At 40.7% G+C, this 22,582-nt stretch overlaps 1 protein-coding gene across 2 annotated transcripts; it reads left to right on the top strand.

Moving 5' to 3' along the window:
• The first annotated feature begins 170 nt into the window (after positions 1–170).
• Positions 171–21,717, top strand: si:ch211-207e14.4 (interleukin-17 receptor D). 2 transcript variants are annotated; one of them, XM_044210325.1, is made up of 12 exons: positions 171–434; positions 2,619–2,703; positions 6,322–6,480; positions 6,888–7,006; positions 15,671–15,794; positions 16,080–16,118; positions 16,268–16,413; positions 16,513–16,587; positions 18,438–18,504; positions 19,252–19,398; positions 19,587–19,759; positions 20,016–21,717. In XM_044210325.1, the coding sequence occupies exons 1-12, from the start codon at positions 312–314 to the stop codon at positions 20,601–20,603; spliced, it is 1,845 nt and encodes a 614-aa protein (XP_044066260.1). In that variant the 5' UTR covers positions 171–311; the 3' UTR covers positions 20,604–21,717. The 2 variants fall into 2 exon arrangements, with proteins under 2 accessions (XP_044066260.1, XP_044066261.1); XM_044210326.1 differs by lacking the exons at positions 171–434; positions 2,619–2,703 and adding an exon at positions 3,284–5,704 and having other exon boundaries at positions 16,080–16,117; positions 16,266–16,413.
• The last annotated feature ends 865 nt before the right edge of the window (positions 21,718–22,582 follow it).

The raw sequence follows: 22,582 nt of genomic DNA, 5'->3' as shown, positions 1-22,582 counted from the left end.
GTGCCCTCTGCTCCCACAGCACAAAATGAACTAGTCTGGAAGTGTAACTGTTGAAACGTGTACAGTGAGCTAGCTGGCTGCACCTCCACCCATAGCCTCAAGACACCACTCCCCTCATCTTCTTTTTCCCTCCTCCCAGGTTCCTGTCACTCACTCTCACGCACCATAAAGAACACGTTCTTACAGCCATTCAGTCCTGTCTGTGTGTCTCTGTGAGAGAGAGAGAGAGAGAGAGAGAGAGAGAGAGAGAGAGAGAGAGAGAGAGGGGTCTGGTGCTCACAGTTAGACAATGTCATGCTGGCTGTAGCAGCATGTGGAAGGCAGCTATTGTTTTGTACCAGCTCTTGGCACTTGGTCAGCCACTCTGGGCTCAGGATGATGTCACAGCTGCTGCCATCACTCCTCAGTACTGCAGTCTGGAATGTATACGACAGGTAAACTGGGATTTCCAACCTACTGCACATATACACAAGTTCTGCTTTGCATGTAAGTTCTGTGCTGCTGTATTGACATATAAGCAGGCTTGTCTTCTGTACCAGCTACATTGTATCTACATTCATTTCCTTGTTTCATTTTGGGGTTTCTAATCCTGGAGGATTTATATGTAGTCAGACTCAAACTGCTAAAACATTACCTGGAATATACTTCTGGTGAGGTCTGCTCTGCTATTGAACATGCTGCGTCCCCTCCAGCTGCATCTGTTTACATTGTTTGTTTTGGCTGTCGGGTACAGCAGAGGAGCTGGTAAGCACTTCTGCTCAGACAACAAACCTGGACTTAATGTTTGTGGTTTAATGTTTAATAGAGAATATTCGGTAACACTTTATTTGAAGGGGTGTGCATAAGACTGACATGACACCGTCATAACCATGACATGACAGCTGTCATTAACATGAAGGGGTCGTTTATGACTGTTGTCATTAAGTGACATTCGGTCAACTATGTCACTTGTAATGCAAAGTTGACATTGTTTGAGATGTCTTTGTTATGATAACTTGACATTAACTAAGACAAAGATGTCTTCATTATGACAACTTGACATTAACGAAGACAGCATAACCTGTCAATGTCTTTATGACAAGTTGACATTAACCAAGAAAACATAACCTGTCATTAACATGCAGGCCTAATTATCAAACTTAAAGAAACTATATAGCCTTATGTGTTGACATTATACTGTCATATGTAGTAGGTTTTGACATTGGCTGAGACCATTATGATTGTGTCATGAATACAATTATGTATTATGTATACAATTATGTTTGTTTTTCTGATTTTTGATTTAGTGATTCAACTTAAAAAAAACTGAGATGCACAAATCGCTCTTTGGTTGAACAGGCCACCTATGAATGACAGTACCAGCTTGGCACTGCTTCACTTCTGTGTGAAATGTCAGAAATATTGTACAAGTAGACTCAAATAGTTAGCTCCAGGCAATAGGATTTCTTTAGTACCGCTGTTTTCAGTGCGCTGTTTTCAGTCTCTGTCAGAGAGCTGTTTACGTTCACAAACCGTAAATGCACAAAGGAAGAATGCGAGGTTGTCAACTCGAGCTGAGCCATAAGATTATTGTGTTACACAGCAATCCCCTTTGACTGACCTCGAACCAAATGACTCTTCCGTATGTGTCCTGTATGTGTATTGAAAAGTTACCTACATTGTGAGCGTGTCAGTGGACGACTTCACATTTGTGCTGAGCACGCTAAGCACGTTGATTATGTTTTGTCACCAGCTTGAGTGCAAGTAAGTATTTAGGCTACAAAGACTTTCTGACAGCCATTACCTAACCTGACAGTTTAACCACCATTGTTTGAACCACACACTCTTTCTCTCTCATGCCTGAGGGAGACACAGTATTTCTTCCTCTCTCATTTTCTCCACCTGTTAGTCTAGTTATGGTCTCTAAACCTGCAGTGCAAGTTAGCAATATAAATGTGTGTACCTCTTGAATTGTAATATTTACTCTTTTAGAAGTAAGGTTTCCACATAAAAGCAGTTTGACTCACACAATAGCATTCCGAACAGGTGATTAATTACTATGTATTAGTTTCAACTGGTTCAGGTTACATATCGTGACAACAATTGTTTCAACACAGAAACCAGGAGCAGCTAATACTGTGAATTGGAGTCAGTGCAGTATATTATTGAGATAGCCATGTTGCCAGACCACTTTGTCCTGGATCATGGGAGAGACAAGATTCTTTTGTCAGAGGATGTCAGGTCTCTGGCACTGTGATATGGGGACAGGACTTGCTCAACTCTATAGCTAACAGGAAACCAGTGTAGGGAGGCGAGATTGGCAACACAATTCAACAACACTACAAACTACAGCCTGCAAAATGACCATTACGTTGACACACATCTCTGAAACATTTACATATACATTTCTTTTAATGATGTTAACAGATTAATTGTAGCTTTTTTATATGGCATTTTGATTTGTTCATTTCTTTGTTGTCCTTACTATGTTCCAGTTTCATGTATTCAATTAGGTAACGTTTATTTATCAAGGTTGTTCACCTGACATTAAACAGTTTGTAAACAACATTCAATGTGCATAGGCAAAAATGCATTTGAAAGTGCTAAGTTTGAATTCATTATTGCTTTCTCTTCTGCAGGGAGGACCTGGGTGTGAATACTGCAGAATAACCAGAGCTGATGTCAAGAGGGCTCTGGGTTTTAACTCCATTGGAGTGTTTGGAAGTAAGTCTGATTCAGACAGGCTGCACTGGAGCTCACAGCCTATATGCAAATGTCTGCATTTTGCGGGAATGTGGACTAAATACCCTGAGAAACTGCGTTAAAACATTTACTGCACTTTATACCTAATTGGTCAAACATATTTGGCAGCAGTGAGACATTGTTCCTCGTGTACCCTCAAGGTCTCTATCCTTCATGTCCTTAACTTGAAGCTACACTTCACCATAGTAATGAGCAGATGTGACATTGTTTGCACTTCATAATAGAATGTGAACACAGGCTAGCCTAAAGAGCAAATACAGAAACTGTATGACCAGTTGTCATCATTGAGGTCATAAAAAACAAATGCCAAATGTATGAAGCCTGATGAAGTATGATGTTTTACTACATTTAACAACAGATGAAAAGAAAGAAACTCTTGGTAATCCCATGTGAAATATTTGTCAAACTTCAACCTGAAGTGTTGCTCCTGGCAACAGTGCTGATATTTTTTGAATGCAAAGATCAACAAATTTGGACCAACTGGATTAATGCCAATTAACCCCACAATTAATTGATGTGTTGTTTTGCCTTGGGGTTCCAGGATAAAGGGACAGCGAAAAGGTGAGTTGGGTCAGTGGTGTTTCTACACGACTACAGTCTCGAATGAAGAGTCGGTAGAAATTGGCAAAGCCAAGAAACCACTGGAGCTGTTTCACGGAGGTGGGTCTCAACCACTCTGCCACTGCCAGAATCTTTTCTGGATCCGTCTTCACCTTAATCCACAGTAGTCAATACACAGGTGCAGGGTGGAAGTAAATCATTGGCACAATCATAGGGGTGATGTGGAGGCAGAGAGAGGGCTTGTTGCTTACAGAAAACTTAGCTGAGGTCAAGATATCCGGGGGGGAATTGTAGACAGGTCTGGGGGTTCAGGAACGGATGGAGTGACAGTGCCCTCTGTAGGGGGGAGAGTAGACTGCAGGCACGTGGAATGACAAAAGGACCTCCAACTAACAACCTTGCCAGCGGACCAGTCAAGATGGGGAGAAGAGGTGAGGTGAAACCAGATATGCTCATGGTGATTTCCAGAGAGGATAAGGAGCACAGGACAGGTTTGGTGTGTGACTCAGGTGACTCCTGTCCAAAGCAGGGGAAGCAAGGGGCTCGACAGAAATGCCAGCCTGGGAAGCAAGTTTAAAGTCCAGGACATTTTCATGAGTGCCAGAGTCCACTAAAGCTAGCAGAGGTAAGGATTCTTGATTCCAACATAATGTGGCTTGAAACTGCATATGTGGGAAAGGAGGAGAAGAGGTTTGGCTCACCAGTACCCCCACCTTTACTGGTGAGCTCCCTCTTTGGCCGAAGGGAGCAGGTGGCAAGAAAATGGCTGGTCTGGACACAATACAGGCACTCACCCACCTTTGTTCTTCGGAGACGTTCAGCAGGAGAAAGATGAGCCCGGCCCAGCTGTATGTGCTCTTCTCCAGGAGAAGCAGAGGAGGCAGAACTGGCAACTGCACAGGTGACAGGCGAACAACTAGGATTAATTCTTGTGGGAAGTGGACAAAGATGGTGGGAGGCTAATTTTGTCCCTACGTCGCTCACAGAGGCATTTATCTATCTTACTGGCCAGGGAGATTAGGGAGTCTATGTTGTCGGTGTCATCCCTTGCGGGTAGCTTATCCTTCACTATGTCACTGAACCCATTAAGAAAACCCCCCTCGAGTGAGTTGTCATTCCACCCAGAATCTGCAGCTATGTTCCTAAGTTCTATGGAATACTCCGCTATGCTACAAGGACCCTGACAAATGTGGCGGAGATGTCTGGCAGAGTCTCTGCCTCGGACGGTGTGATCAAAAACTTTCTTCATCTCAGAAATAAAGTTAACAAAGGAGGAACTAATGGCAGGTTGATTCTCCCACACAGCTGTTGCCCAGGCTAAGTGGGCGTTCCCACTAGCCTTAGACTTATCTGTAGTGTAGGTTGATGGCTGTTGTTTAAAGACCAGAGAGCACTGGATAAGGGATGCCCTGCACATTCCCAAATTCCCAGCAACCTCATGCCCCGGCACTCCAGCGCTGGGGCATGAGGTTCTCTGGACGAGGAAACCGGGGGAGCAGGGGTGGCTGCGCGAGCAGACTGGCTGGGCTGGAATACGGGGACTGGATTGGAGAGGTGAGTGGAAACAGTGTCACCTTGATTGTCGATCCTGGTTACATGGGTCAAAAGAGTCTCGGGATTCCCCATGACTTCCCGGAGAAGTTGATTGTGCTGACCCTATGGCCTTGGGTGGCGAGGGCTTGGCGGAGCGACTCTGAGTCTGCTGGGACCATGTTGGCGAGATCATTTTGTTAACAATCAACAGGGGGGAACCCAAATGCAGGACACAGACTCAGGGAAATGGAATGAATAAGAAAAAGGTTTATTGACTGGATTCCAGGGGATGAGTGTGGCAGAGCAGGGGAAATGGCTGAATATGAGCGTGGCTGAGCAGCCAAAGCATGGTACATTTGTGTTTTTACATTGGAACAAGCAGAGGTCCAGGGAAAACAGTATTGTCAAGAACATACTGTAGGCTATACCTTATATGTTAATGTGTATGTTGTAAAGTAGGCCTACTTACAGTATGGAGTACAATATTGTACTTACAGGAGACTTCAGAACCCTGGGGTTTATGTGGATTGACAGTGCTATTAATTGTTGTTATGGAGTAGGCTACAGTGAGTAATAGTAGTAGTAGTAGTACAGTGTTCATCTAAAGGTTAAGGACGTTGTAAAAGACAAATATCAAAATGAAAATATGATATGACAAGTTATGGGTCATTTCAACTTTAAAACTTTGCACGTCTCTTCTAACAGTAAACTAATTTCAAGCAATTTCAGCTTGCATCCAAGAACAAGCTGACCTAATGCCAAAACATCTCTATAGTGTCCCTCAACAACAGCTCCATGGAAGATAGTTTCATCTGCCACTCACTTCACCAGCAAATGTTGGGTACCTGATTTTTCAATACTTAACAGTGTAAGTTCTCATTAAGTTCCTCCCAAATGCCTGATTATTGATCAGCCGGCATACTATTCCATGTAATAACAGAGTGGTGTCCAGTAGTTAAAAATACCAACAGCATAAATTCTTAGAAGTTCCTGCATTATTAACCCCTCCGTAATTTCACATCTTGTTCCTCTGTACCAACATGTATTGGTACGTACTGTACAGCCACACTGTTAGTACAAAAAAATATACTGTAAATTGGGGAAAAATTTACGCTTCGTGTTGCTGGCCGTTATCTAAAGCATGACCCCAAATACTTGCAAAACTAATGACATTCCCATCAGTCTCGGCCATACTTTGTGGTTGGTCCTAATTAGCTAATGCTAGCATGCTAACACACTAGATAAATGTAAATGAATAGTTAAATGAACTAGGTAAATGTTACCTACTACACATCAGCATGTTAGCATTGTGATTGTGGGCATGTTAGCATGCTAACTTTAGCAATTAGTGATTTGTGATATTGGGCTACATACAATGAAAACTGACTAGTGAATGCTGACTTGTGCACTGTCTAGAAATTATAATGTACTGAGAATGTCTAAAACACTTTGACATTCTATGTATCCATTGTTATTTCTCCTCAGGTTGTATTCCATGGCCATGTTTTGAGTTGCTAGGAGAAGAAGACCCTAAAATCTGTCAGCACTACGTCCAAGCACCAAATGATGTGAAGATTGAATTTGTACACGAGCCAAACCCCAAATCTGACACCATCATTGTCTCCTGGAAGCCCAGTTACTATGGTATGCTGATACGGATTGACAACTAAATACACACATCTCTCTTCTTATTTGTTAAAGCCAGTCGTCTTTAAAGTGGGCGGTTGTTCGGTTGGTTTTTAAGACTCTAGCCAGTTTTGAAACTAATTTATCATGTCAGACATGGGTTACTGCCCCCAAAGTAATTTCTCATATCAGTGTTTGACATAAACAAGATTTACTTCAGGTGACATACAGTGAATTATTATTGAAAGGTATAAATTATGTGTAACTTTCATGTTAAAGGTTTAATTGACTATGCACTGAACCGGTGTAGCACAAGCAGCATACACATGTTTCACACTGGAGTATATATGGAACTTAGATGATGGCTTGCAGCTGAGTCCGTGACATTGATTATACTCCTTATAGTCCTTTTGTGTTTGCTGCAGGAATCGCCTTCCTGCGAGGCTTTCAGGTGTCCCTCCAGGCTTTGGGAGGGTCTGGTGTTGCCTGTCAGCTCTTTCTCTTCCACCGTAACCTCTCGCTTCTGGCTTCACATGCTCAAAGGGTAGGAAGTGCTCCACTTGCTTTGGTCTATACTTCTTTTTCTGTCTAGTATGCTGTTTTTAACACAAATTGTTGTTACAAACATAGAGCTGTCACGGTTTTTACTCACATGAATGTTCACAGCTAATTTTGAGTTTAGATAAACAACAAAGTAATACTTTTCATATAAATAAATTTCTATTTTGAAAAATTATTTCATCAGAGTGAATCCTAAATCTTTTGCACTCCTGTTTTAACAAAGACATTCCCCTGGGAAGACACACCAGTTTTGATCTGAAAATTGGGTATTTCAAAGCAGATACAAAGATTTCCAATCCTGAAGATTTGGATTCAGATTTGGTAATCCAATCCTACCTTTAATCCGGACAAATTGCTACATTTGGGTATTTCAAAATTTAAGGCAGACATCTGGATCAATTTGATGCCAAAATTCTCAGGATCCCAGTAACGTATGAGTCTCCGCACTGCTGAAGTTCGTTGCTCTTTTGGGCCTCCATGTTGGCTGGAAGTTGGTGAAGAGGTTACCCTTTTATGCCATGCCAGCACAATTGAATTGAGGTGTGACAGTAGCCCAGGCTAATTGTGAGGGTCTTAAATTGGGTTCTCTAAGCAGGAATTGTTCTTTTGCAATAGCCTTGGTTGTGCACCGCCTCCAACACTGAAGAAGATACAAGCCAAGACAACATGCTGAATGCCCCATTCTACTTGAGCATTACTCCAATGATCAGCTTTATACATACAGATTTGGGCGAGAGGACATTGTTATCATCTGCAATATTCGTCGTCCACATCTAGAATGTGCCACTCAGAGGAGCCATGTCTTGACTGTGGAGCAGCATGTGCTAATTGCATTGCATTTCTATGCATGTGGTTCCTTCTATGAAGTGATTGGGGATGGACTGTCAGTGACTAAATCCACAGTGGGCCATGTGTTGCATTCAGTGGGATCTGCCCTGGCCAGTCGTCTGGGTCTATTCATCAAATTCCCTCAAAATGAAGAGGAAGTAACGCAGACAAAGAGGACATTTTTCTCATAGGGCAGGATGCCCAGCACCATTGGCGTGACCAATTGCACACATGCGCATATTCAGGCACCTCATCCAAGAGAATGGGAGTTTGTGAATAGAAATGGCTGCCACAGCATCATTGTACAGCTTGTGGGAAATGCTGACCTTATAATCACCCATTGTGTTGTGCGATGGCCTGGGTCCATACATGATGTCTGTATTTTGAAGGAAAGCAATCTGTACCACAAGTTCCAGCAGACTGCTCCAGACAGCAGTTACCCCTTTCTACCCTGGCTGATTCAATTCAATTCAATTCAATTTTATTTATATAGCGCCAATCCATAAAAGAAGTTATCTCATTGCGCTTTTCCTATAGAGCAGGTGTAGACTGTACTGTATAATATTAATTACAGAGACCCAACAAATCCCACAATGAACAAGCATTTGGCGATAGTGGCAAGAAAAAACTTCCTTTTAACAGGCAGAAACCTTGGACAGAACCAGACTCAATGGTTGGTGGCCATCTGCCGTGTTAGGTTTTGAGAGAGCAAGAGAGAGAGAGAGAGAGAGAGAGAGAGAGGGCAGGGGTTTGGGGGAAGGGGATAGGGTTAGGGAGGCACAATGCAAAGACCACGTAGAATTGGTTTTTTTTAAATAGTGGAATAGTAATTATAGTGTTAATATTAATAAATTAGTAATAATAGGAATGACAGCTATAGGAAGAATAATGTCAGCGTCAGTAACAGAGCCAATAACAACAACTGTAGTAGCAGTTGTCGAGCAGGAACATGGGGGCAGCAGGTGGCCCACAACCACAGACCCAGACCCCGCAGCTCCGGAGGCAGAAATACCTGCTGGAAGCGACAGGAGGAGAGAGGAGAGAAATGAGAACACACAGAACTACGGGAGAGAGAAGATGTTGAGTTAGTAACATGCAGTAATGGAATCAAAAATGCATACAGATGGAGAGGGAGAGAAGGAGAGAGGAAAAAGGTGCATCATGGGAAGTCTCCCGGCAGTCTAGGCCTATAGCAGTATAACTAAGGGATGGTTCAGGACTCACCCAAGCCAGCCCTAATTATAAGCTTTATCAAAGAGGAAAGTTTTTAGCCTACAATTAAATGTAGAGATGGTGTCTGCCTCCCGAACCCAAACTGGGACATGATTCCACAGGAGAGGAGCTTGATAACTGAAGGCTCTGGCTCCCATTCTATTTTGGAGACTCTAGGGACCACAAGTAACCCTGCACCCTGGGAGCGCAGTGTTCTAGTCGGATAATATGGTTTTTTGAGATCCTTAAAATATGTTGGTGCCTGAACATTACAAGCTTTGTAGGTGAGGAGAAAGATTTTAAATTCTATTCTAAATTTTACAGAAAGCCAGTGCAGAGAAGCTAATATTGGAGAGATATGGTCTCTTTTCCTAGTTTTTGTCAGTACACGTGCCGCAGCATTCTGGATCAACTGGAGAGTCTTAAGAGACTTATTCGGGCAGCCGGATTTGGAATTGGGAATTGGGAATTGCAGTAGTCCAGCCTAGAAGTAACAAATGCATGCACTAATTTTTCGGCATCATTTTGATACAGGATGTGCCGGATTTTTACAATATTACGTAGGTGAAAAAAGGCAGTCCTTTTTTTGTTTCATGTGGGAGTTAAAGGATAAATCCTGATCAAAAATAACGCCAAGGTTCGTTATGGTGCTGCTGGAGGCCAGGACAATGCCATCTAGAGTAACTATATCTTTAGATAATTTGTCTCGGAGGTGTTTGGGTACCAAGTACAATAACTTAAGTTTTGTCAGAGTTCTGATGACCGCTTTTGCTACCATAACTTGTGACTCACAGAAGAGGTACAACAATGTTGTCCATGGCATGACAAGAGGGACAATCAAGCATCTCAATGGTGTACGATTTGCCTGCTTGAACTATCTAAGTGTGGAGCCACAGCAAGCATGCTACATAATCTGTACCTGCATTGTGCTACACAACATAACACAAACAAGGAGAGTGCCATTACATAAAGACCACATTGAGGGACCTCCTCATGAGCAGAAGACCCTGACCTGCCACCATCACCACCACAACCGTAGCCTGATGACCAAATGCCATGGTGAATCTTTATTTTTATAATTAAATGGATGAACTATGAGCTGTGTGCACTTGCATTTTTCCAGTGGTACACTCTACTTCATACATGCAAATGGTGGAGGGGCAAAAGTAACAGCTTAACCATTTTCTGCAATATTGCAAGTAAGGGTGTGCATCCTATTGCCACTGGTGGCACAAAATGGTTGTTGTCCTTATTCAGTGTGTGTGTAACACAATTCATTGTGTTAATCATTTTGACTTGGGGCTTTTTATTGAGTGCTACATTAACGGTTGTTTGTATTTGAAATTTAGTGTGTTGTGAGCCTACCTCAAGGGTTATCAATCCAACAATTATCACCCAAGTATTGGCTGTATGCTTACAAATTCCTTATGGTAAATATAACATTTCGGCTCAATTTCTGTGTAGTATAAGACACACAAAAGTGATAAGGGCTTCCACTAAGGATCAGCAGAAATGTTTATTAAAACAATCAATTGCTTACAGAATGGAAATACCTCTTAAATTGTATTTATTGCAATCACACCAAAAAAAATTCAATAAAAATCAACAACAATTAAGAAAGCCATATGCAAAAGAGGAAATAGGTCAAGATGGCCTGGTGACGAAGCCTTAATAAACAGTGCTGGAGCTATTTGATAACTAAACTACACATGATATACTCACAGTGGGTATGAAGATGGTCTGAACAGATTGATGAACTTTGTTCTTTATGATGAGAGCAATGATCCCCCTAAATCTCATGAAAATCAAAGCAACTTCATGCCAAAGCTGGCATGCATTTGGAGGCGCTATAGAGCCCAGTGGCCACACCCAAGCCCAGTCACTGCAGAACTTTGTGATTTTCGCTAGGTCTGACGTGTGCAAATTTTCAAGCGCTTTTGAGCATCCCAGCGCACTCCAGAATGCGTTTGAAAAGAACAATAATATATAATAATAATAATTATAATAATCCTTCCAAAAAGAATAGGTTCCTGGAGTCGTTGGCCCTGGCACGTTCGTGCTTGGGCCCTAATAATTATAGAAATGATAATAATAATAATCTTATTGTCTCATAATAATGTACTCAGAGAAAGGAGGACAGACGACAGGAGAAAGGACTGATAGTGATTGATATCTTTGGTCTTCATTCTTTCTAAACTCTACTCAGTATTTTGATGTCAGGAATATGATTTATTGACATTTTTAGATTTGTTTTTACGTGAAATATTTCATTGACATTTTAGATTTTTAGTGAAATATTGAGTTTATATAGTGACTTTGCTGTTGCTGCTCTAGAAACAACATTTAGTTATATTTAAAATATTAAATTCTAATCTTTTTCTGAATGTATTCTTTTTTTAAGAATATATTTTTTAAAAAGCAATTGTGTAGTAATGAAAAAGAGTCTATAATAGTAGTAGAATCGATAAAATCTTAATACCCATCCCTAAACACGAGCTGAACACTGCAATTTGTCAAAAAACTTGGGGATCCACTCAATTTTCCTGGGAACCACTCAAATGACCACCTGTGGGTCCCAGGGACTCACTACATTCGGGCCCTGATATTAATATACAAAAACAATAGGTTCCTTGCACTTTGTACTCTGGCCCTAATAATGATAATTATAATAACAAGAAGAAGAAGAATCTCTACAAAAACAATAGGTTCCTTGCACTTTCAGTGCCAGGAGCTGTTGGCCCTGGCATTTTTGTGCTCAGGCCCTAAATATTGAAATATCACAATAGCCTTACAATTTTCCAATAATATTCAACCACAACTCTTGTGTTGTATTATATACTGTTAGCATTTACAGTGCTAAAGGGGCACCAAACTGTGTAGGTGCAACCAATCATAAATAATACATTTAATTAATAAATTCCTCAAGGGAACCACTCTTCTTAAAGAAGAGAAATGATAGCCAATCAATTGATTGAGTCTCATATAATATACTAAACTATCAATTGGGAACTCAGATTAATAATTGAATTAATAACTATAACCAGAATTACACGGCAGCGGCGGATGGCGGAGGGCTGCCCACCACTGAGTCTGGTTATGTCCAAGGTTTCTGCCTCTTAAAGGAAGTTTTTTCTTGCCACTGTCGCCAAATGCTTGCTCATGGTGGGATTTGTTGGGTCTCTGTAATTAATATTATAAAGAGTATGTTCTAGACCTGCTCTATAGGAAAAGTGCAATGAGATAACTTCTGTTGCAAATTGGCGAAATAAAATTGAATTGAATTGAATTACCATCAATAGCTAGTAGGTTGAAGGATTTGGAGTTCAACATAGAAGAGGTTGGCAAATTATTCACTCTTGTGCAACATAAGAAACCAGCATAATTATACACAAGCATTTAACAACAGATAATAAAAAACACAATATGAAAATAACGCTAAATCTCTAAAATAATTAAGCTAAAGAACAAAAGGGTGTGTGTGTGTGTGTGTGTGTGTATGTGTGTGACCCCAAATGGCTGCTTGGGTCTAAAATAGCATCAAACAAAAGAGATCTAATGCACCTGCGACTACAGCGCCTGAGCTGGGGGACTGCTGCAGCGAGGGGGCGGTGTCCTTCTTAGCAGAGAGGTTCCCTGCTGTCTCCCAATGAGTGAGACCTCCAGAGCTTCTCCTGACCATGGCCTCTTTCAGCAACTTGCAGTTAGAGGAGGAGGAGATGGACTTGACTGCAGGAAAGTGGAAGCGTCCCTCCAGTGGAGGAAATTCCTGCGTATCCAGGATGTCAAACCTGTTGGCCAGTGGGAGGTCCCGAGGGGGAGTCGGGCGCTTTGCACCTTGCAGGCTACAGTCCAGTGCTCCAGTTGACGTGGAGTCGAATTCACCGGCGCCTTCTCACCACCCCCGACGACAAGCGACTGTGCCTCCGCTGGGACTTGGCAAGGATGGCCATTGCTGTGGGCTTTGCTCCCACAAGCTACAGATCTAAAGGCTTAGCTGAAACAGCTTCATGCTCCTGAGAGCCTGTGATGATGGAGTCGAGCCACGGAAGAGTGGGATCATTGTCCAATACTGGAGTAGAGCAGTCAGGGGAGTGAGATGGGATGGTCGCCTGAGCTTGTCTTTTTCTTTGAGCTCGGCATCCAGACAAGCAATACTTCTCTTCAGCTCTTGAGATGGTAAGGTGGCAAGATCCACACTCGGCCATCACACTTGCAGTTAGTCCGTAAAAGTGCTACAAGCTTAAAATCCCCAATAAAGTCCATAAAAGTGCTAAAAGCTTAAAATCCTCAACAATCCTCCTCTTTTTCCTGTTTTTACAGGTTTGTGAAGTTTTAAAACTTGTATAATTACATACACATGTTGCTTAACAGTTAGGTCGATTTTGTAAGGGTAATTAGTACATTTATATGTTTTTGTGAACAAGTAGAAAACTAAGGTTTTCCTTTATGTCGCGGGTGACCCAAGATGGCGCCAGCTATAAACTTTGCGATGAGATCAAAGTAAGATGCAAGCATGTTGTAGTTTCGCTTTGGGTTAAACCACATTTCGCTTTGGGTTAAATGCTATTTTTCTTGGAATAACAGCTTGTTCTAAATTAATATATTATTGGTGTTACAGTTTGTTGTATGTATACATTCTTGAAATATGACGGTGTAGTCCCTCATTCGTCCAGAAGTGTTCCATCGTAGAAAAGGTTTCAGTCGTAGTCATCTGGACACTGTTTTCAGAATCAAGACGTTTCGCCTCCCATCCGGAAGTCATTCTCAATTGTGAAAATGGTCTGAGAACTCAGAAATTTAAGCTAATTAGCTTAGCTAGCCAGTGTCCAGATGACTACGACTGAAACCTTTTCTACGATTCTTGAAATATTATAAGCACTTTGAAAAGTTAGACTTTGCAAATCTTTAGCTCACACATTCATCAGTCATTAATAGCAATGTGCTAATTTTTTATTTGCAGTAGGAGTGAGGTTAATTAAGGGAACATGTGAAAACCTAAAATTCTACATTTCATAGTAATGTTTTCTTTAGGTAGTTGTAAACTAAATGGAAACACTAGCTCAGTTAATGGACTGAATGAGGACTCATTAATGCAGTAGTACACTGATTGAATACTGATGAAGGATTATTGTAATGGTAAATGGAGAAATGGAAAATGTGTGTTTTATTTGAAAGACAAAGACTGTAACTAGCCTAGGTATTTTGTTTTATTTTTGATATTTTGTAAAAGAATACTCAAATTCCTGCAAAAAAAAAAATTGCACACTATTAGCATGTGTTTATCAGAGATACAATGTTTCAGTCCTTTGTCAGGCATCAATTGCACAATATGAAACAACCACATGTTAATACTAGAGCCACAGGCTGCAACAACCACTCTGTACTAGTACTCTGGTACCTCTGGAGGCATATCAGACTATTACCATAAGTCTCATATCCAAACTGCAAATATCTTTATAACCTTAAAGAAAAACAAATCCTACAAAAAAGTAAGTAAAACGTCTACTGTTACACAACATATCAGGCCAGTATTTCAGTGCACTGCTAATGAAGACACTTTTTTAAGGAATATAAACAAAACAATATATGAGGCCAAGAAATTATCAAATTACAACATTTTTTACAAAATCAATCAAAAAAAAAACCAATATTCATATAGAATCCCTTAAAAAGGAAAAGAAATAAAGTTGAAGATAGGGAACCTCCCAAAATGACATCACATCACATGAAATGGCATTCATCATTCAGCCCCACTGGGGAAAGTGTTGATAAAAATCACTTATTTTGCCCATCTAATCTTTTTAAAATCTTCTGCATCTTATGGCTGCTCCCCGTAGGGGTCGCCACAGCGGACCATCTGTTGCCATCTCGTTGGCAAATCCGGCCCAGGCCAACCCGGCATGGAGATCTGATGATGCGCATATTTGATTTGGCATAGGCTTTTTACGCCAGATGCCCTTCCAGATGCAACCCTCCCCATTTTTCGGGCTTGGGACCGGCAATTAGGAATGCACTGGCTTGTGCATCCCCAGTGGCTTTTTAAAATTTGTACTATATATAATACAGTTGTGTGAAAAAGTGTTTGCCCTCTTCCTGATTTCTTATTTTTAACACAAAATGCAGTTTTAAAATAAAGGTTGTTGTTATTATTAAGGGAAAACAAAACCCAAACCTACATGGTCCTGTGTGAAATAGTGATTGCCCCCTAAACCTAATAACACCCATAGCAGCAACAACTGAAATCAAGTGTTTGCGATAACCTGCAATGAGTCTTTTACAGTGCTGTGGAGGAATTTTGGCCCACTCATCTTTGCAGAATTGTTGTAATTCAGCCACATTTGAGGGTTTTCGAGCATGAACTGCCTTTTTTAAGGTCATGCCACAGCATCTCAATTGGATTCAGATCAGGACTTTGACTAGGCCACTCCAAAGTCTTTGTTTTGTTTTTCTTATATTTAATAATATATATGAAATTTTGTATGAGAAAGCTGTTCTCCTCAACCACTAATAAAGCATTTGTCAAAAACTCACTCTCTTATCTCACCTTATCAGATAAAAGTGTGCAGGGTATTTGAAGAACGTTCATGATTGCCGCTGCATTCTGCAGGTGTACAAGTCGGACCCTTTCCCCGGCCTCTCTCTTGGGTCCCAGTATGCTGTTACTGTCATGGCTCTACCAGTGCCTGAGGAGTGGGAGAGGTTCTATCACAGCAAGATCTTCTCCACACGCTGTAAGACCCCTTTAAGCTCTAGGCTAGATATTATTTCATAAAGCAGACACACACACAGTTTCAGTGGAGTTCACAGAGTTTGTCATTGCCTTAGGGTAACCTTTAAAATCTAAATCCCTCCTTCTGTTGGCTTATTTACAGTGCATATAGTTATGACATCTCATGCTCTGTCACCAGGAAACTTGTCTGCTCTCTAAACATTGCAATTTTCATCATATATCTTTCAGTAAGACTATTGTCAAAACAATGGTGAATTTACAGTAATATGCACATATTACTTTGCAGCATGTGCAGAGAAGAACGGTCTTGAGCAGTGCAAAAAAGGTGAGAGAAAATGTAACAATGTAACACTTTTTCAATTTCTTATAGTTCCCAAATAAACTCTGGTTTTGTATAGCAATGCTATCTTGTGATTAAATGTTTCTTCTTGTGATCAGCTTGACATCTGTCAATATTTTATGGTCTGGTTGTAGACTGGTATCCCAAACATATTGAGGTCCAACAGGAAGGGACTGCCATCACTGTGACCTTTAACCTGGCTCCCCCAAACCTGGGCATCAGAAGCTACTTCTCACTGTGTTACGCAAACGGCATAAAGAAATACACAGACATAATACCTGTGAGTTGTTTCAACTTCTGCAGCTTTATATCTTCCCAATACCTTGCTTCTGTGAACTTAATAATTGTATTAACCATAACCTTAATTTAATTTCCTTAGAATTCCAACAAAAACAAAACTCACCACAGCTATCAGCTGAATGACCTTCAAGAAGGAACGAATTACACTTGTGAGGTAAAATAAAAGTGGATTATAACTAATTTATACTTAACACTGATTGCATTATATATTGAACTATAACTGTTTTCAACTTTCATCCATTCTATCTATTTTTCAGTTATTGTTAGTTGTTGTTAGCCGTCCATGATGCGTTGGTTGACAGCTTTGATCTCAAACGCTGTGTGCAATGGTATAACGAGCGACAATCTTGTTGGTTGTTTTATTTCCACACACACACCTGCCCAAATATATTGTTGTTAAGCTGACGATGGCCTTTTGGAAAATTTTAAAATATTGCCCAACCCAAACATGATGTCACTTACCTTTCAGTATCAAATGTCTACCTAGTTACAGCAACCTCACAAATTGATACTTGTCATTTAATTGTATTAGTCATAAAGTGGTAAAAAAAAAAAAAATGACAGCCCCTTATTTCAAATCCTTGTTGATTTTATTTATTTTTTTAACAAGCCTACATTTTCCATTTCAGACAAGTAAGTTTGGCTATTGCGCAAGTAAAACATCTCAGGGACTTGCCTGAAGCTTAATGTCAAGCCCTGACCATTCTCAAAAAATATGCATTATATGGGCTATGCTAATCTACATATTTTTATTCTTTCATTGTCTTTGTCTTGAAATAACATTTCTTGTAGTTTGACAAAATAATCTTACATCAAGGTCCACTTCTGGCATTTTTTCTGGAGCTTTCCACCACATTTTATGGACTTCATCAGCGGATAGAGTTTGCTCAGTTGTCATGGAGATGGCTAAGTTGTCATTATTTGACCTAGGAATGGAACTTAAAGGTCCATTATGTAACATTTAGGAGGAGATATTGGCAGAAATGGAATATAATATTTATAAGTGTGTTTTCATTAGTGTGTAATCACAGAATCGTTGTGTTTTCGTTACCTTAGAATGAGCTGCTTTTATCTATAGGGAACGGGTCCCCTTCCACGGAGGCCGCCATGTTGCACCGCCATGTTTCTACAGTAGACCAGAATGGACAAACCAAACACAGGCTCTAGATTGGGCCTTTCACATTTTTTGCGAGTTTCGCGGCCACTGTAGTTTCTCCTACACGCTTGGAACGGGAGGGTGAGGCAAGTGGTATTCAAATGGTTGCAAACTGCAATTTCACCGCTAGATGCCACTAAATCCTACATACTGTACCTTCAATGAAATATGGTTGAAACAATAGATCAAATGATGAAGTGTGATGTCAAAGTGGTCACTCGTGGTGACGAACCCACAGAGAAGGGCACCAGACACTGCGGCTCCCCTCTGCTCTACAGAGATTTTTAGCATCTTTCGACTCATTGTTTTGGTTCACTCTCACCGCACCCATCAGCGTCATTTCCAGCAACAGGCAGCTGTCTCCTTCAAAAAAGCTCAGATAAAACCACTATATGATATACAATACACATTATGCCAAGCAACAATCGGCACACAATCAAAGTTAACGACTAGGTGGTGAACATAGTGGAGCATTTAGCAGCTAAAAAGCCAGATATTTCCCCTCAAGATTAGATTAGATTCAACTTTATTGTCATTACACATGTACAAGTACAAGGCAACGAAATGCAGTAGTTGGTGGAAATGCAAGAGTTGATGGAGAGTAAAACAGAGATGAAAGGAGACTGAATATTGGACTTACATTCATCAGGTGGCCAGAAACCTGACCCCAAATAAATTCTCCGTGTTTTCTACATAAATAGGCAACTGTTTGCTCACACATTCGCTATATAAGCTTTATAAGATGATAATATGTCAGTGTTGTGTTTACAGCTTGTTGTGCTGCCCCCAAGTGGCCAAACTACAAGGTTAAGAATGAACTTTCACGCTCAACATTTCTTGTGTCACAGATTGCAGCTAATGAAGTGGATGCAGTGAGGAAAACATTCAATGTTCAGGTCATGCGCATTCAAAAAGGTAGGGGAGGTTGTCTTGTTGTTGCTGAGCCATACAATCACAATGTATAGGTGCTATGCAAGCCTCTCTTTACTTTTTGTTGTGGAGATATGAAGTGTATGTTGGACCATAAATACAGTCTCTGTATATTTAATACATGTGTGATGAATCCCATCAATAATGCAAAATTTTGGTAAATATTTTTATTTGCTTTCCTGTCAAGTTAGATGAGAAGATCCTTACCGCCTCATGTTTGCATGCTAATTATGGAGTTTGAGCCAGGAGGCTATTAACTTAGCATAAAGACTAGGGGGAAACACCTAGACTGTCTCTCTACAAAGTTCATAAATACACCAACACCTCTAAAGCTCAGTAATAAACATGATGTATCTCATTTGTTCTATCCATACACAGAAATATAAAAATGACACTGTTGTTTTACAGGATGTTATGTGTTGTAACTCGACCACTGGCCAGGATCAGTTCTTTTCTGGTGTCTACTAGTTTGCTGGCTTTTCAGGTGCTGGTAGGCATATTTTTGAACTTCAGAGAGAGTCAGGCAAGCTGTTTCCCCTGCTTCCAGACTTTATGCTAAACTATGCTAATCTACTCCCAGCTCTAGCTCCGTAATTAGCACACAGACATGACAGTGGTATTAATCTTCTCATCTAACTCTCTGCAGTAATGCAAATTACGCACAAAATGTCAAACTATTTCTTTAAAGTCTGTCACTGAATTGTCATGGAATCACAACTCCCCAATCCTCAGAAGGTGCCTCGTCACTCTCTGTCACTCCCTCCTTGGCTCTGATGGTTCCACTGTGCCTGGCTGTGGTAGCCATACTTGTCGTCTTGCTGACTGCTTTCACCAGGAGGAGGCCCAAGCTGCAGATGAAGAAACTTGACATAAAACCAGGTACAAAGACAAACCAAATACTTCATGTAAAATCACTGTTTGCATTTCATGAAAGCTAATTTAATAATTAATGATAATTATTAATTTTACACTATTTGACACAGAACCTTTCTTGTACCGCCGGTCTGTCTTTGCCATTACCAGCATCGTGTGAAATATAACCAGATTTATTTTTGTCATTCATTCAGATATTATCAAGCAGCATCAAGAAAGTGGGACTCAGGAGGAAGTGATGGCTTTGCCCAGAAACAGGCTGACCCCTCCTCGACTTCTGATTTGCTACAGCAGCTATGATGGCCCCGCTCATGTCAAAGCTGTCATGCATTTAGGGGCCTTCATACAACAGCACATGGCCACTCAGGTAGTGGATATCATATGACATTTCATGCCTCTAATGCATTTTGCTACAGGTGTTCTGATTTAGTCTAATCAGACAGGCAGAAACAAATAATAAATACAAAAAAGAATAAATATCTGGAGATTATTTTTACAACATCTTAAAAAGCTAATGATTATATTGTCAATTTCTTTGTTTTTTCTTTTCTTTAATATGAGATAGGGGTGGGGTTAAATGTGTTACTAGATCAGTTTGTTGTGACAGTGTTTTTTCTTCCCAGGTGTGCTTGGACCTGTGGGACTCTATGAGTGTCACTGAGGAGGGCAGTATGGCCTGGCACTGCCGTCAGATCCGGGAGTGCGACTTCATATTGGTGATCTGTTCTTGGGGCTTCAATCACAGACCTAAGTCTCCAGAGCCAGAGGGTCACAACGAAGATGAGGAGGCAGATAGTGGGATGGACTTTGGGTCCAACGCTTTCAGCTCTGATGTAGCCGTCCAACTGGTTGGAGAGGAAGTGGGACGAGCCAAAGCCAGGGGCCAGGACCTGTCTAAATACATGACGGCCATTTTTGAGTACTCTGAGGAAACGGACATTCCCACTGAGCTGAGGCTGGTATCTCACTACACGCTGACAAGTGACTTACAGCTGCTCTTCTCCCACCTACATGGAGTGGCTCTGCACAGGCCGGGGGGTTACCTGAAGATAAACCATATCTCAGAGGAAGGCTTTAGTAAGTTACCAGCCGGAGTAGTTCTGCAGTGGGCTATCTATGAAGCTGGGATTGCAATGAGGGCAAAAGGGCATCACTCTGTGGAGGGGAGGGCCCTAAACACTAAAAAAAGGCATCCATGCGCCCTGACTTAATAGTGATCCTCATCCCAATATAAGAGAACGGTTTACCTGAAAATAGATGTTCATGATGGCCACAAACTTGATGGTTCCATACTGGATCTGGCCAGACAGGAGGAGCCGTGAGCTCACAGCAGCATGGTGACTAGTACATCTACAATCCTTGCTGATGTGCCCTTAAACAATCGACCAATTAGCCACCTCTACCTCAGCTGTGCTGCAATGGCAGCAACCGTGCACTTTGACCTCTAAAATGTGTTAACATGCTACGTATGTTTGTGTATAGGAAGGATTTGTAAAAAATAACATCCAGTAATATGTGTGATGGTCAATAAAGCTATCTTAAGCTCACAAATGTATTTTGGCAGACATTTTCTGTTTATTTTCTTGCAGTGTCATGTAAAAAGTTATTATGAAATGAAACATTTGTAATACAAGCATTGTACATAAATAAACAATTAATCTTATACATGAGTAGGGCTGCACCGTTAATTGAACTACTGCGCACAGTTAATTGAACTGCGATATATCGATATGGCGCAGAAACTGCAATGTTTTGATTAAGGTAAAATGAACGACAAAACTATTATAAAAGTATTATAATGAAATACTGTAGTGCTGCAGAGATGCCCTGGTCAATAAATGTTGTTCTCCAGATGTAAGAAAACATGTTTTTTTGGTACAGACCCCAACAAATGTAACATCATCATGACTTTAATAGTTTTTTCAGTGAAAATGAAAATTGTGATGCAAAAATGATCGTTCCCACTAATCGTGAATCATATCGCAATTGTAATATCTGTCAAAATAATCGCAATATGATTTTTTGTTACCATATCGTGCAACCCTATAGTGAGTTACTGAAGTTATCCTGTGAGAATGTTTGCCTTGAAGTACATAATGAACATTGTATACATGTGTGTTTACAGTCATACATGCAGTTCATACAGCTTATAGTTTATTTATACATGTCCATATCTCACACAAGAATGGATTAATAGGTCCTATCACTGATGTATGGTTACACATGTGGATAAATGTCAGTTCTCTTTCATTTTCTATTGTATTTTTATGAAATTTGGATTTTCTTTTGTGCATCTAATCATCTAATAAAATAAGATTAAAACAAGTTTTCTTTGGCTCATCAAAAATATCATATATGATGTATTCATGACATTTATGTATGATTCTGTTGATGAGTGGGATTTGCAAGAGGTATTGCCGATGCTGTAAGTTGCCAGGTGGAGGAAAACCTCCTATCTGTTTGTACCTAAAATAGTTTTGGTGATCAACCTCATCTGAATAAAATTTATTAGATGGCGTTTTAAATAGTTTTTAAGGAGGGATTGGTTTGTTAATTATAAACCTTTCATGTGTATATATAAGAATGTAATTGTGATTATAGTTTAGTGACTTGAACAATAAGGTCTGGTAGTTGAAGGTGGATGGCGGAAATGGAGTCAGAGGAGGAATCGGAGCACGAAATTGGAAACGAGGACACGAGAGGCTTTGAAAAATGAAACGTAAGAAGATCGTAGAAAAGGTTTCAGTCGTGGTCATCTGGACACTGTTTTCAGAATCAAGACATTTTGGCTCCCATCCGGAAGTCATTCTCAATTGTGTCAGTCACAATTGAGTCACAATTGAGAATGACTTCCGGATGGGAGCCGAAACGTCTTGATTCTGAAAACAGTGTCCAGATGACCACGACTGAAACCTTTTCTACGATAGAACACTCCTGGACGAATGAGGGACTACACCGTCCCAAACGTAAGAAGAGTAATTCCAGTCAGATAATGAGGAAAGAGGAGACGTATCTTGTTTGGATGACACAAATAGGCGGGATTCAAGGATCTGTATTTGTATAGCACCTTTCTAGCTGACCACTCAAAGCGCTTCACACTACATATCACATCCACACACTGATGGCAGGTGCCTGAAGAAACTAACTCAGTCATATGCCAATGGCACAGCCCTCAGGAACAATTTGGGGT

This window comes from Siniperca chuatsi, linkage group LG10, assembly GCF_020085105.1.
Source record: "Siniperca chuatsi isolate FFG_IHB_CAS linkage group LG10, ASM2008510v1, whole genome shotgun sequence".
Lineage (NCBI taxonomy): Eukaryota > Metazoa > Chordata > Actinopteri > Centrarchiformes > Sinipercidae > Siniperca > Siniperca chuatsi.
Note: the sequence above shows the minus strand (reverse complement) of the source record. Positions and strands in the feature narration are given on the sequence as shown.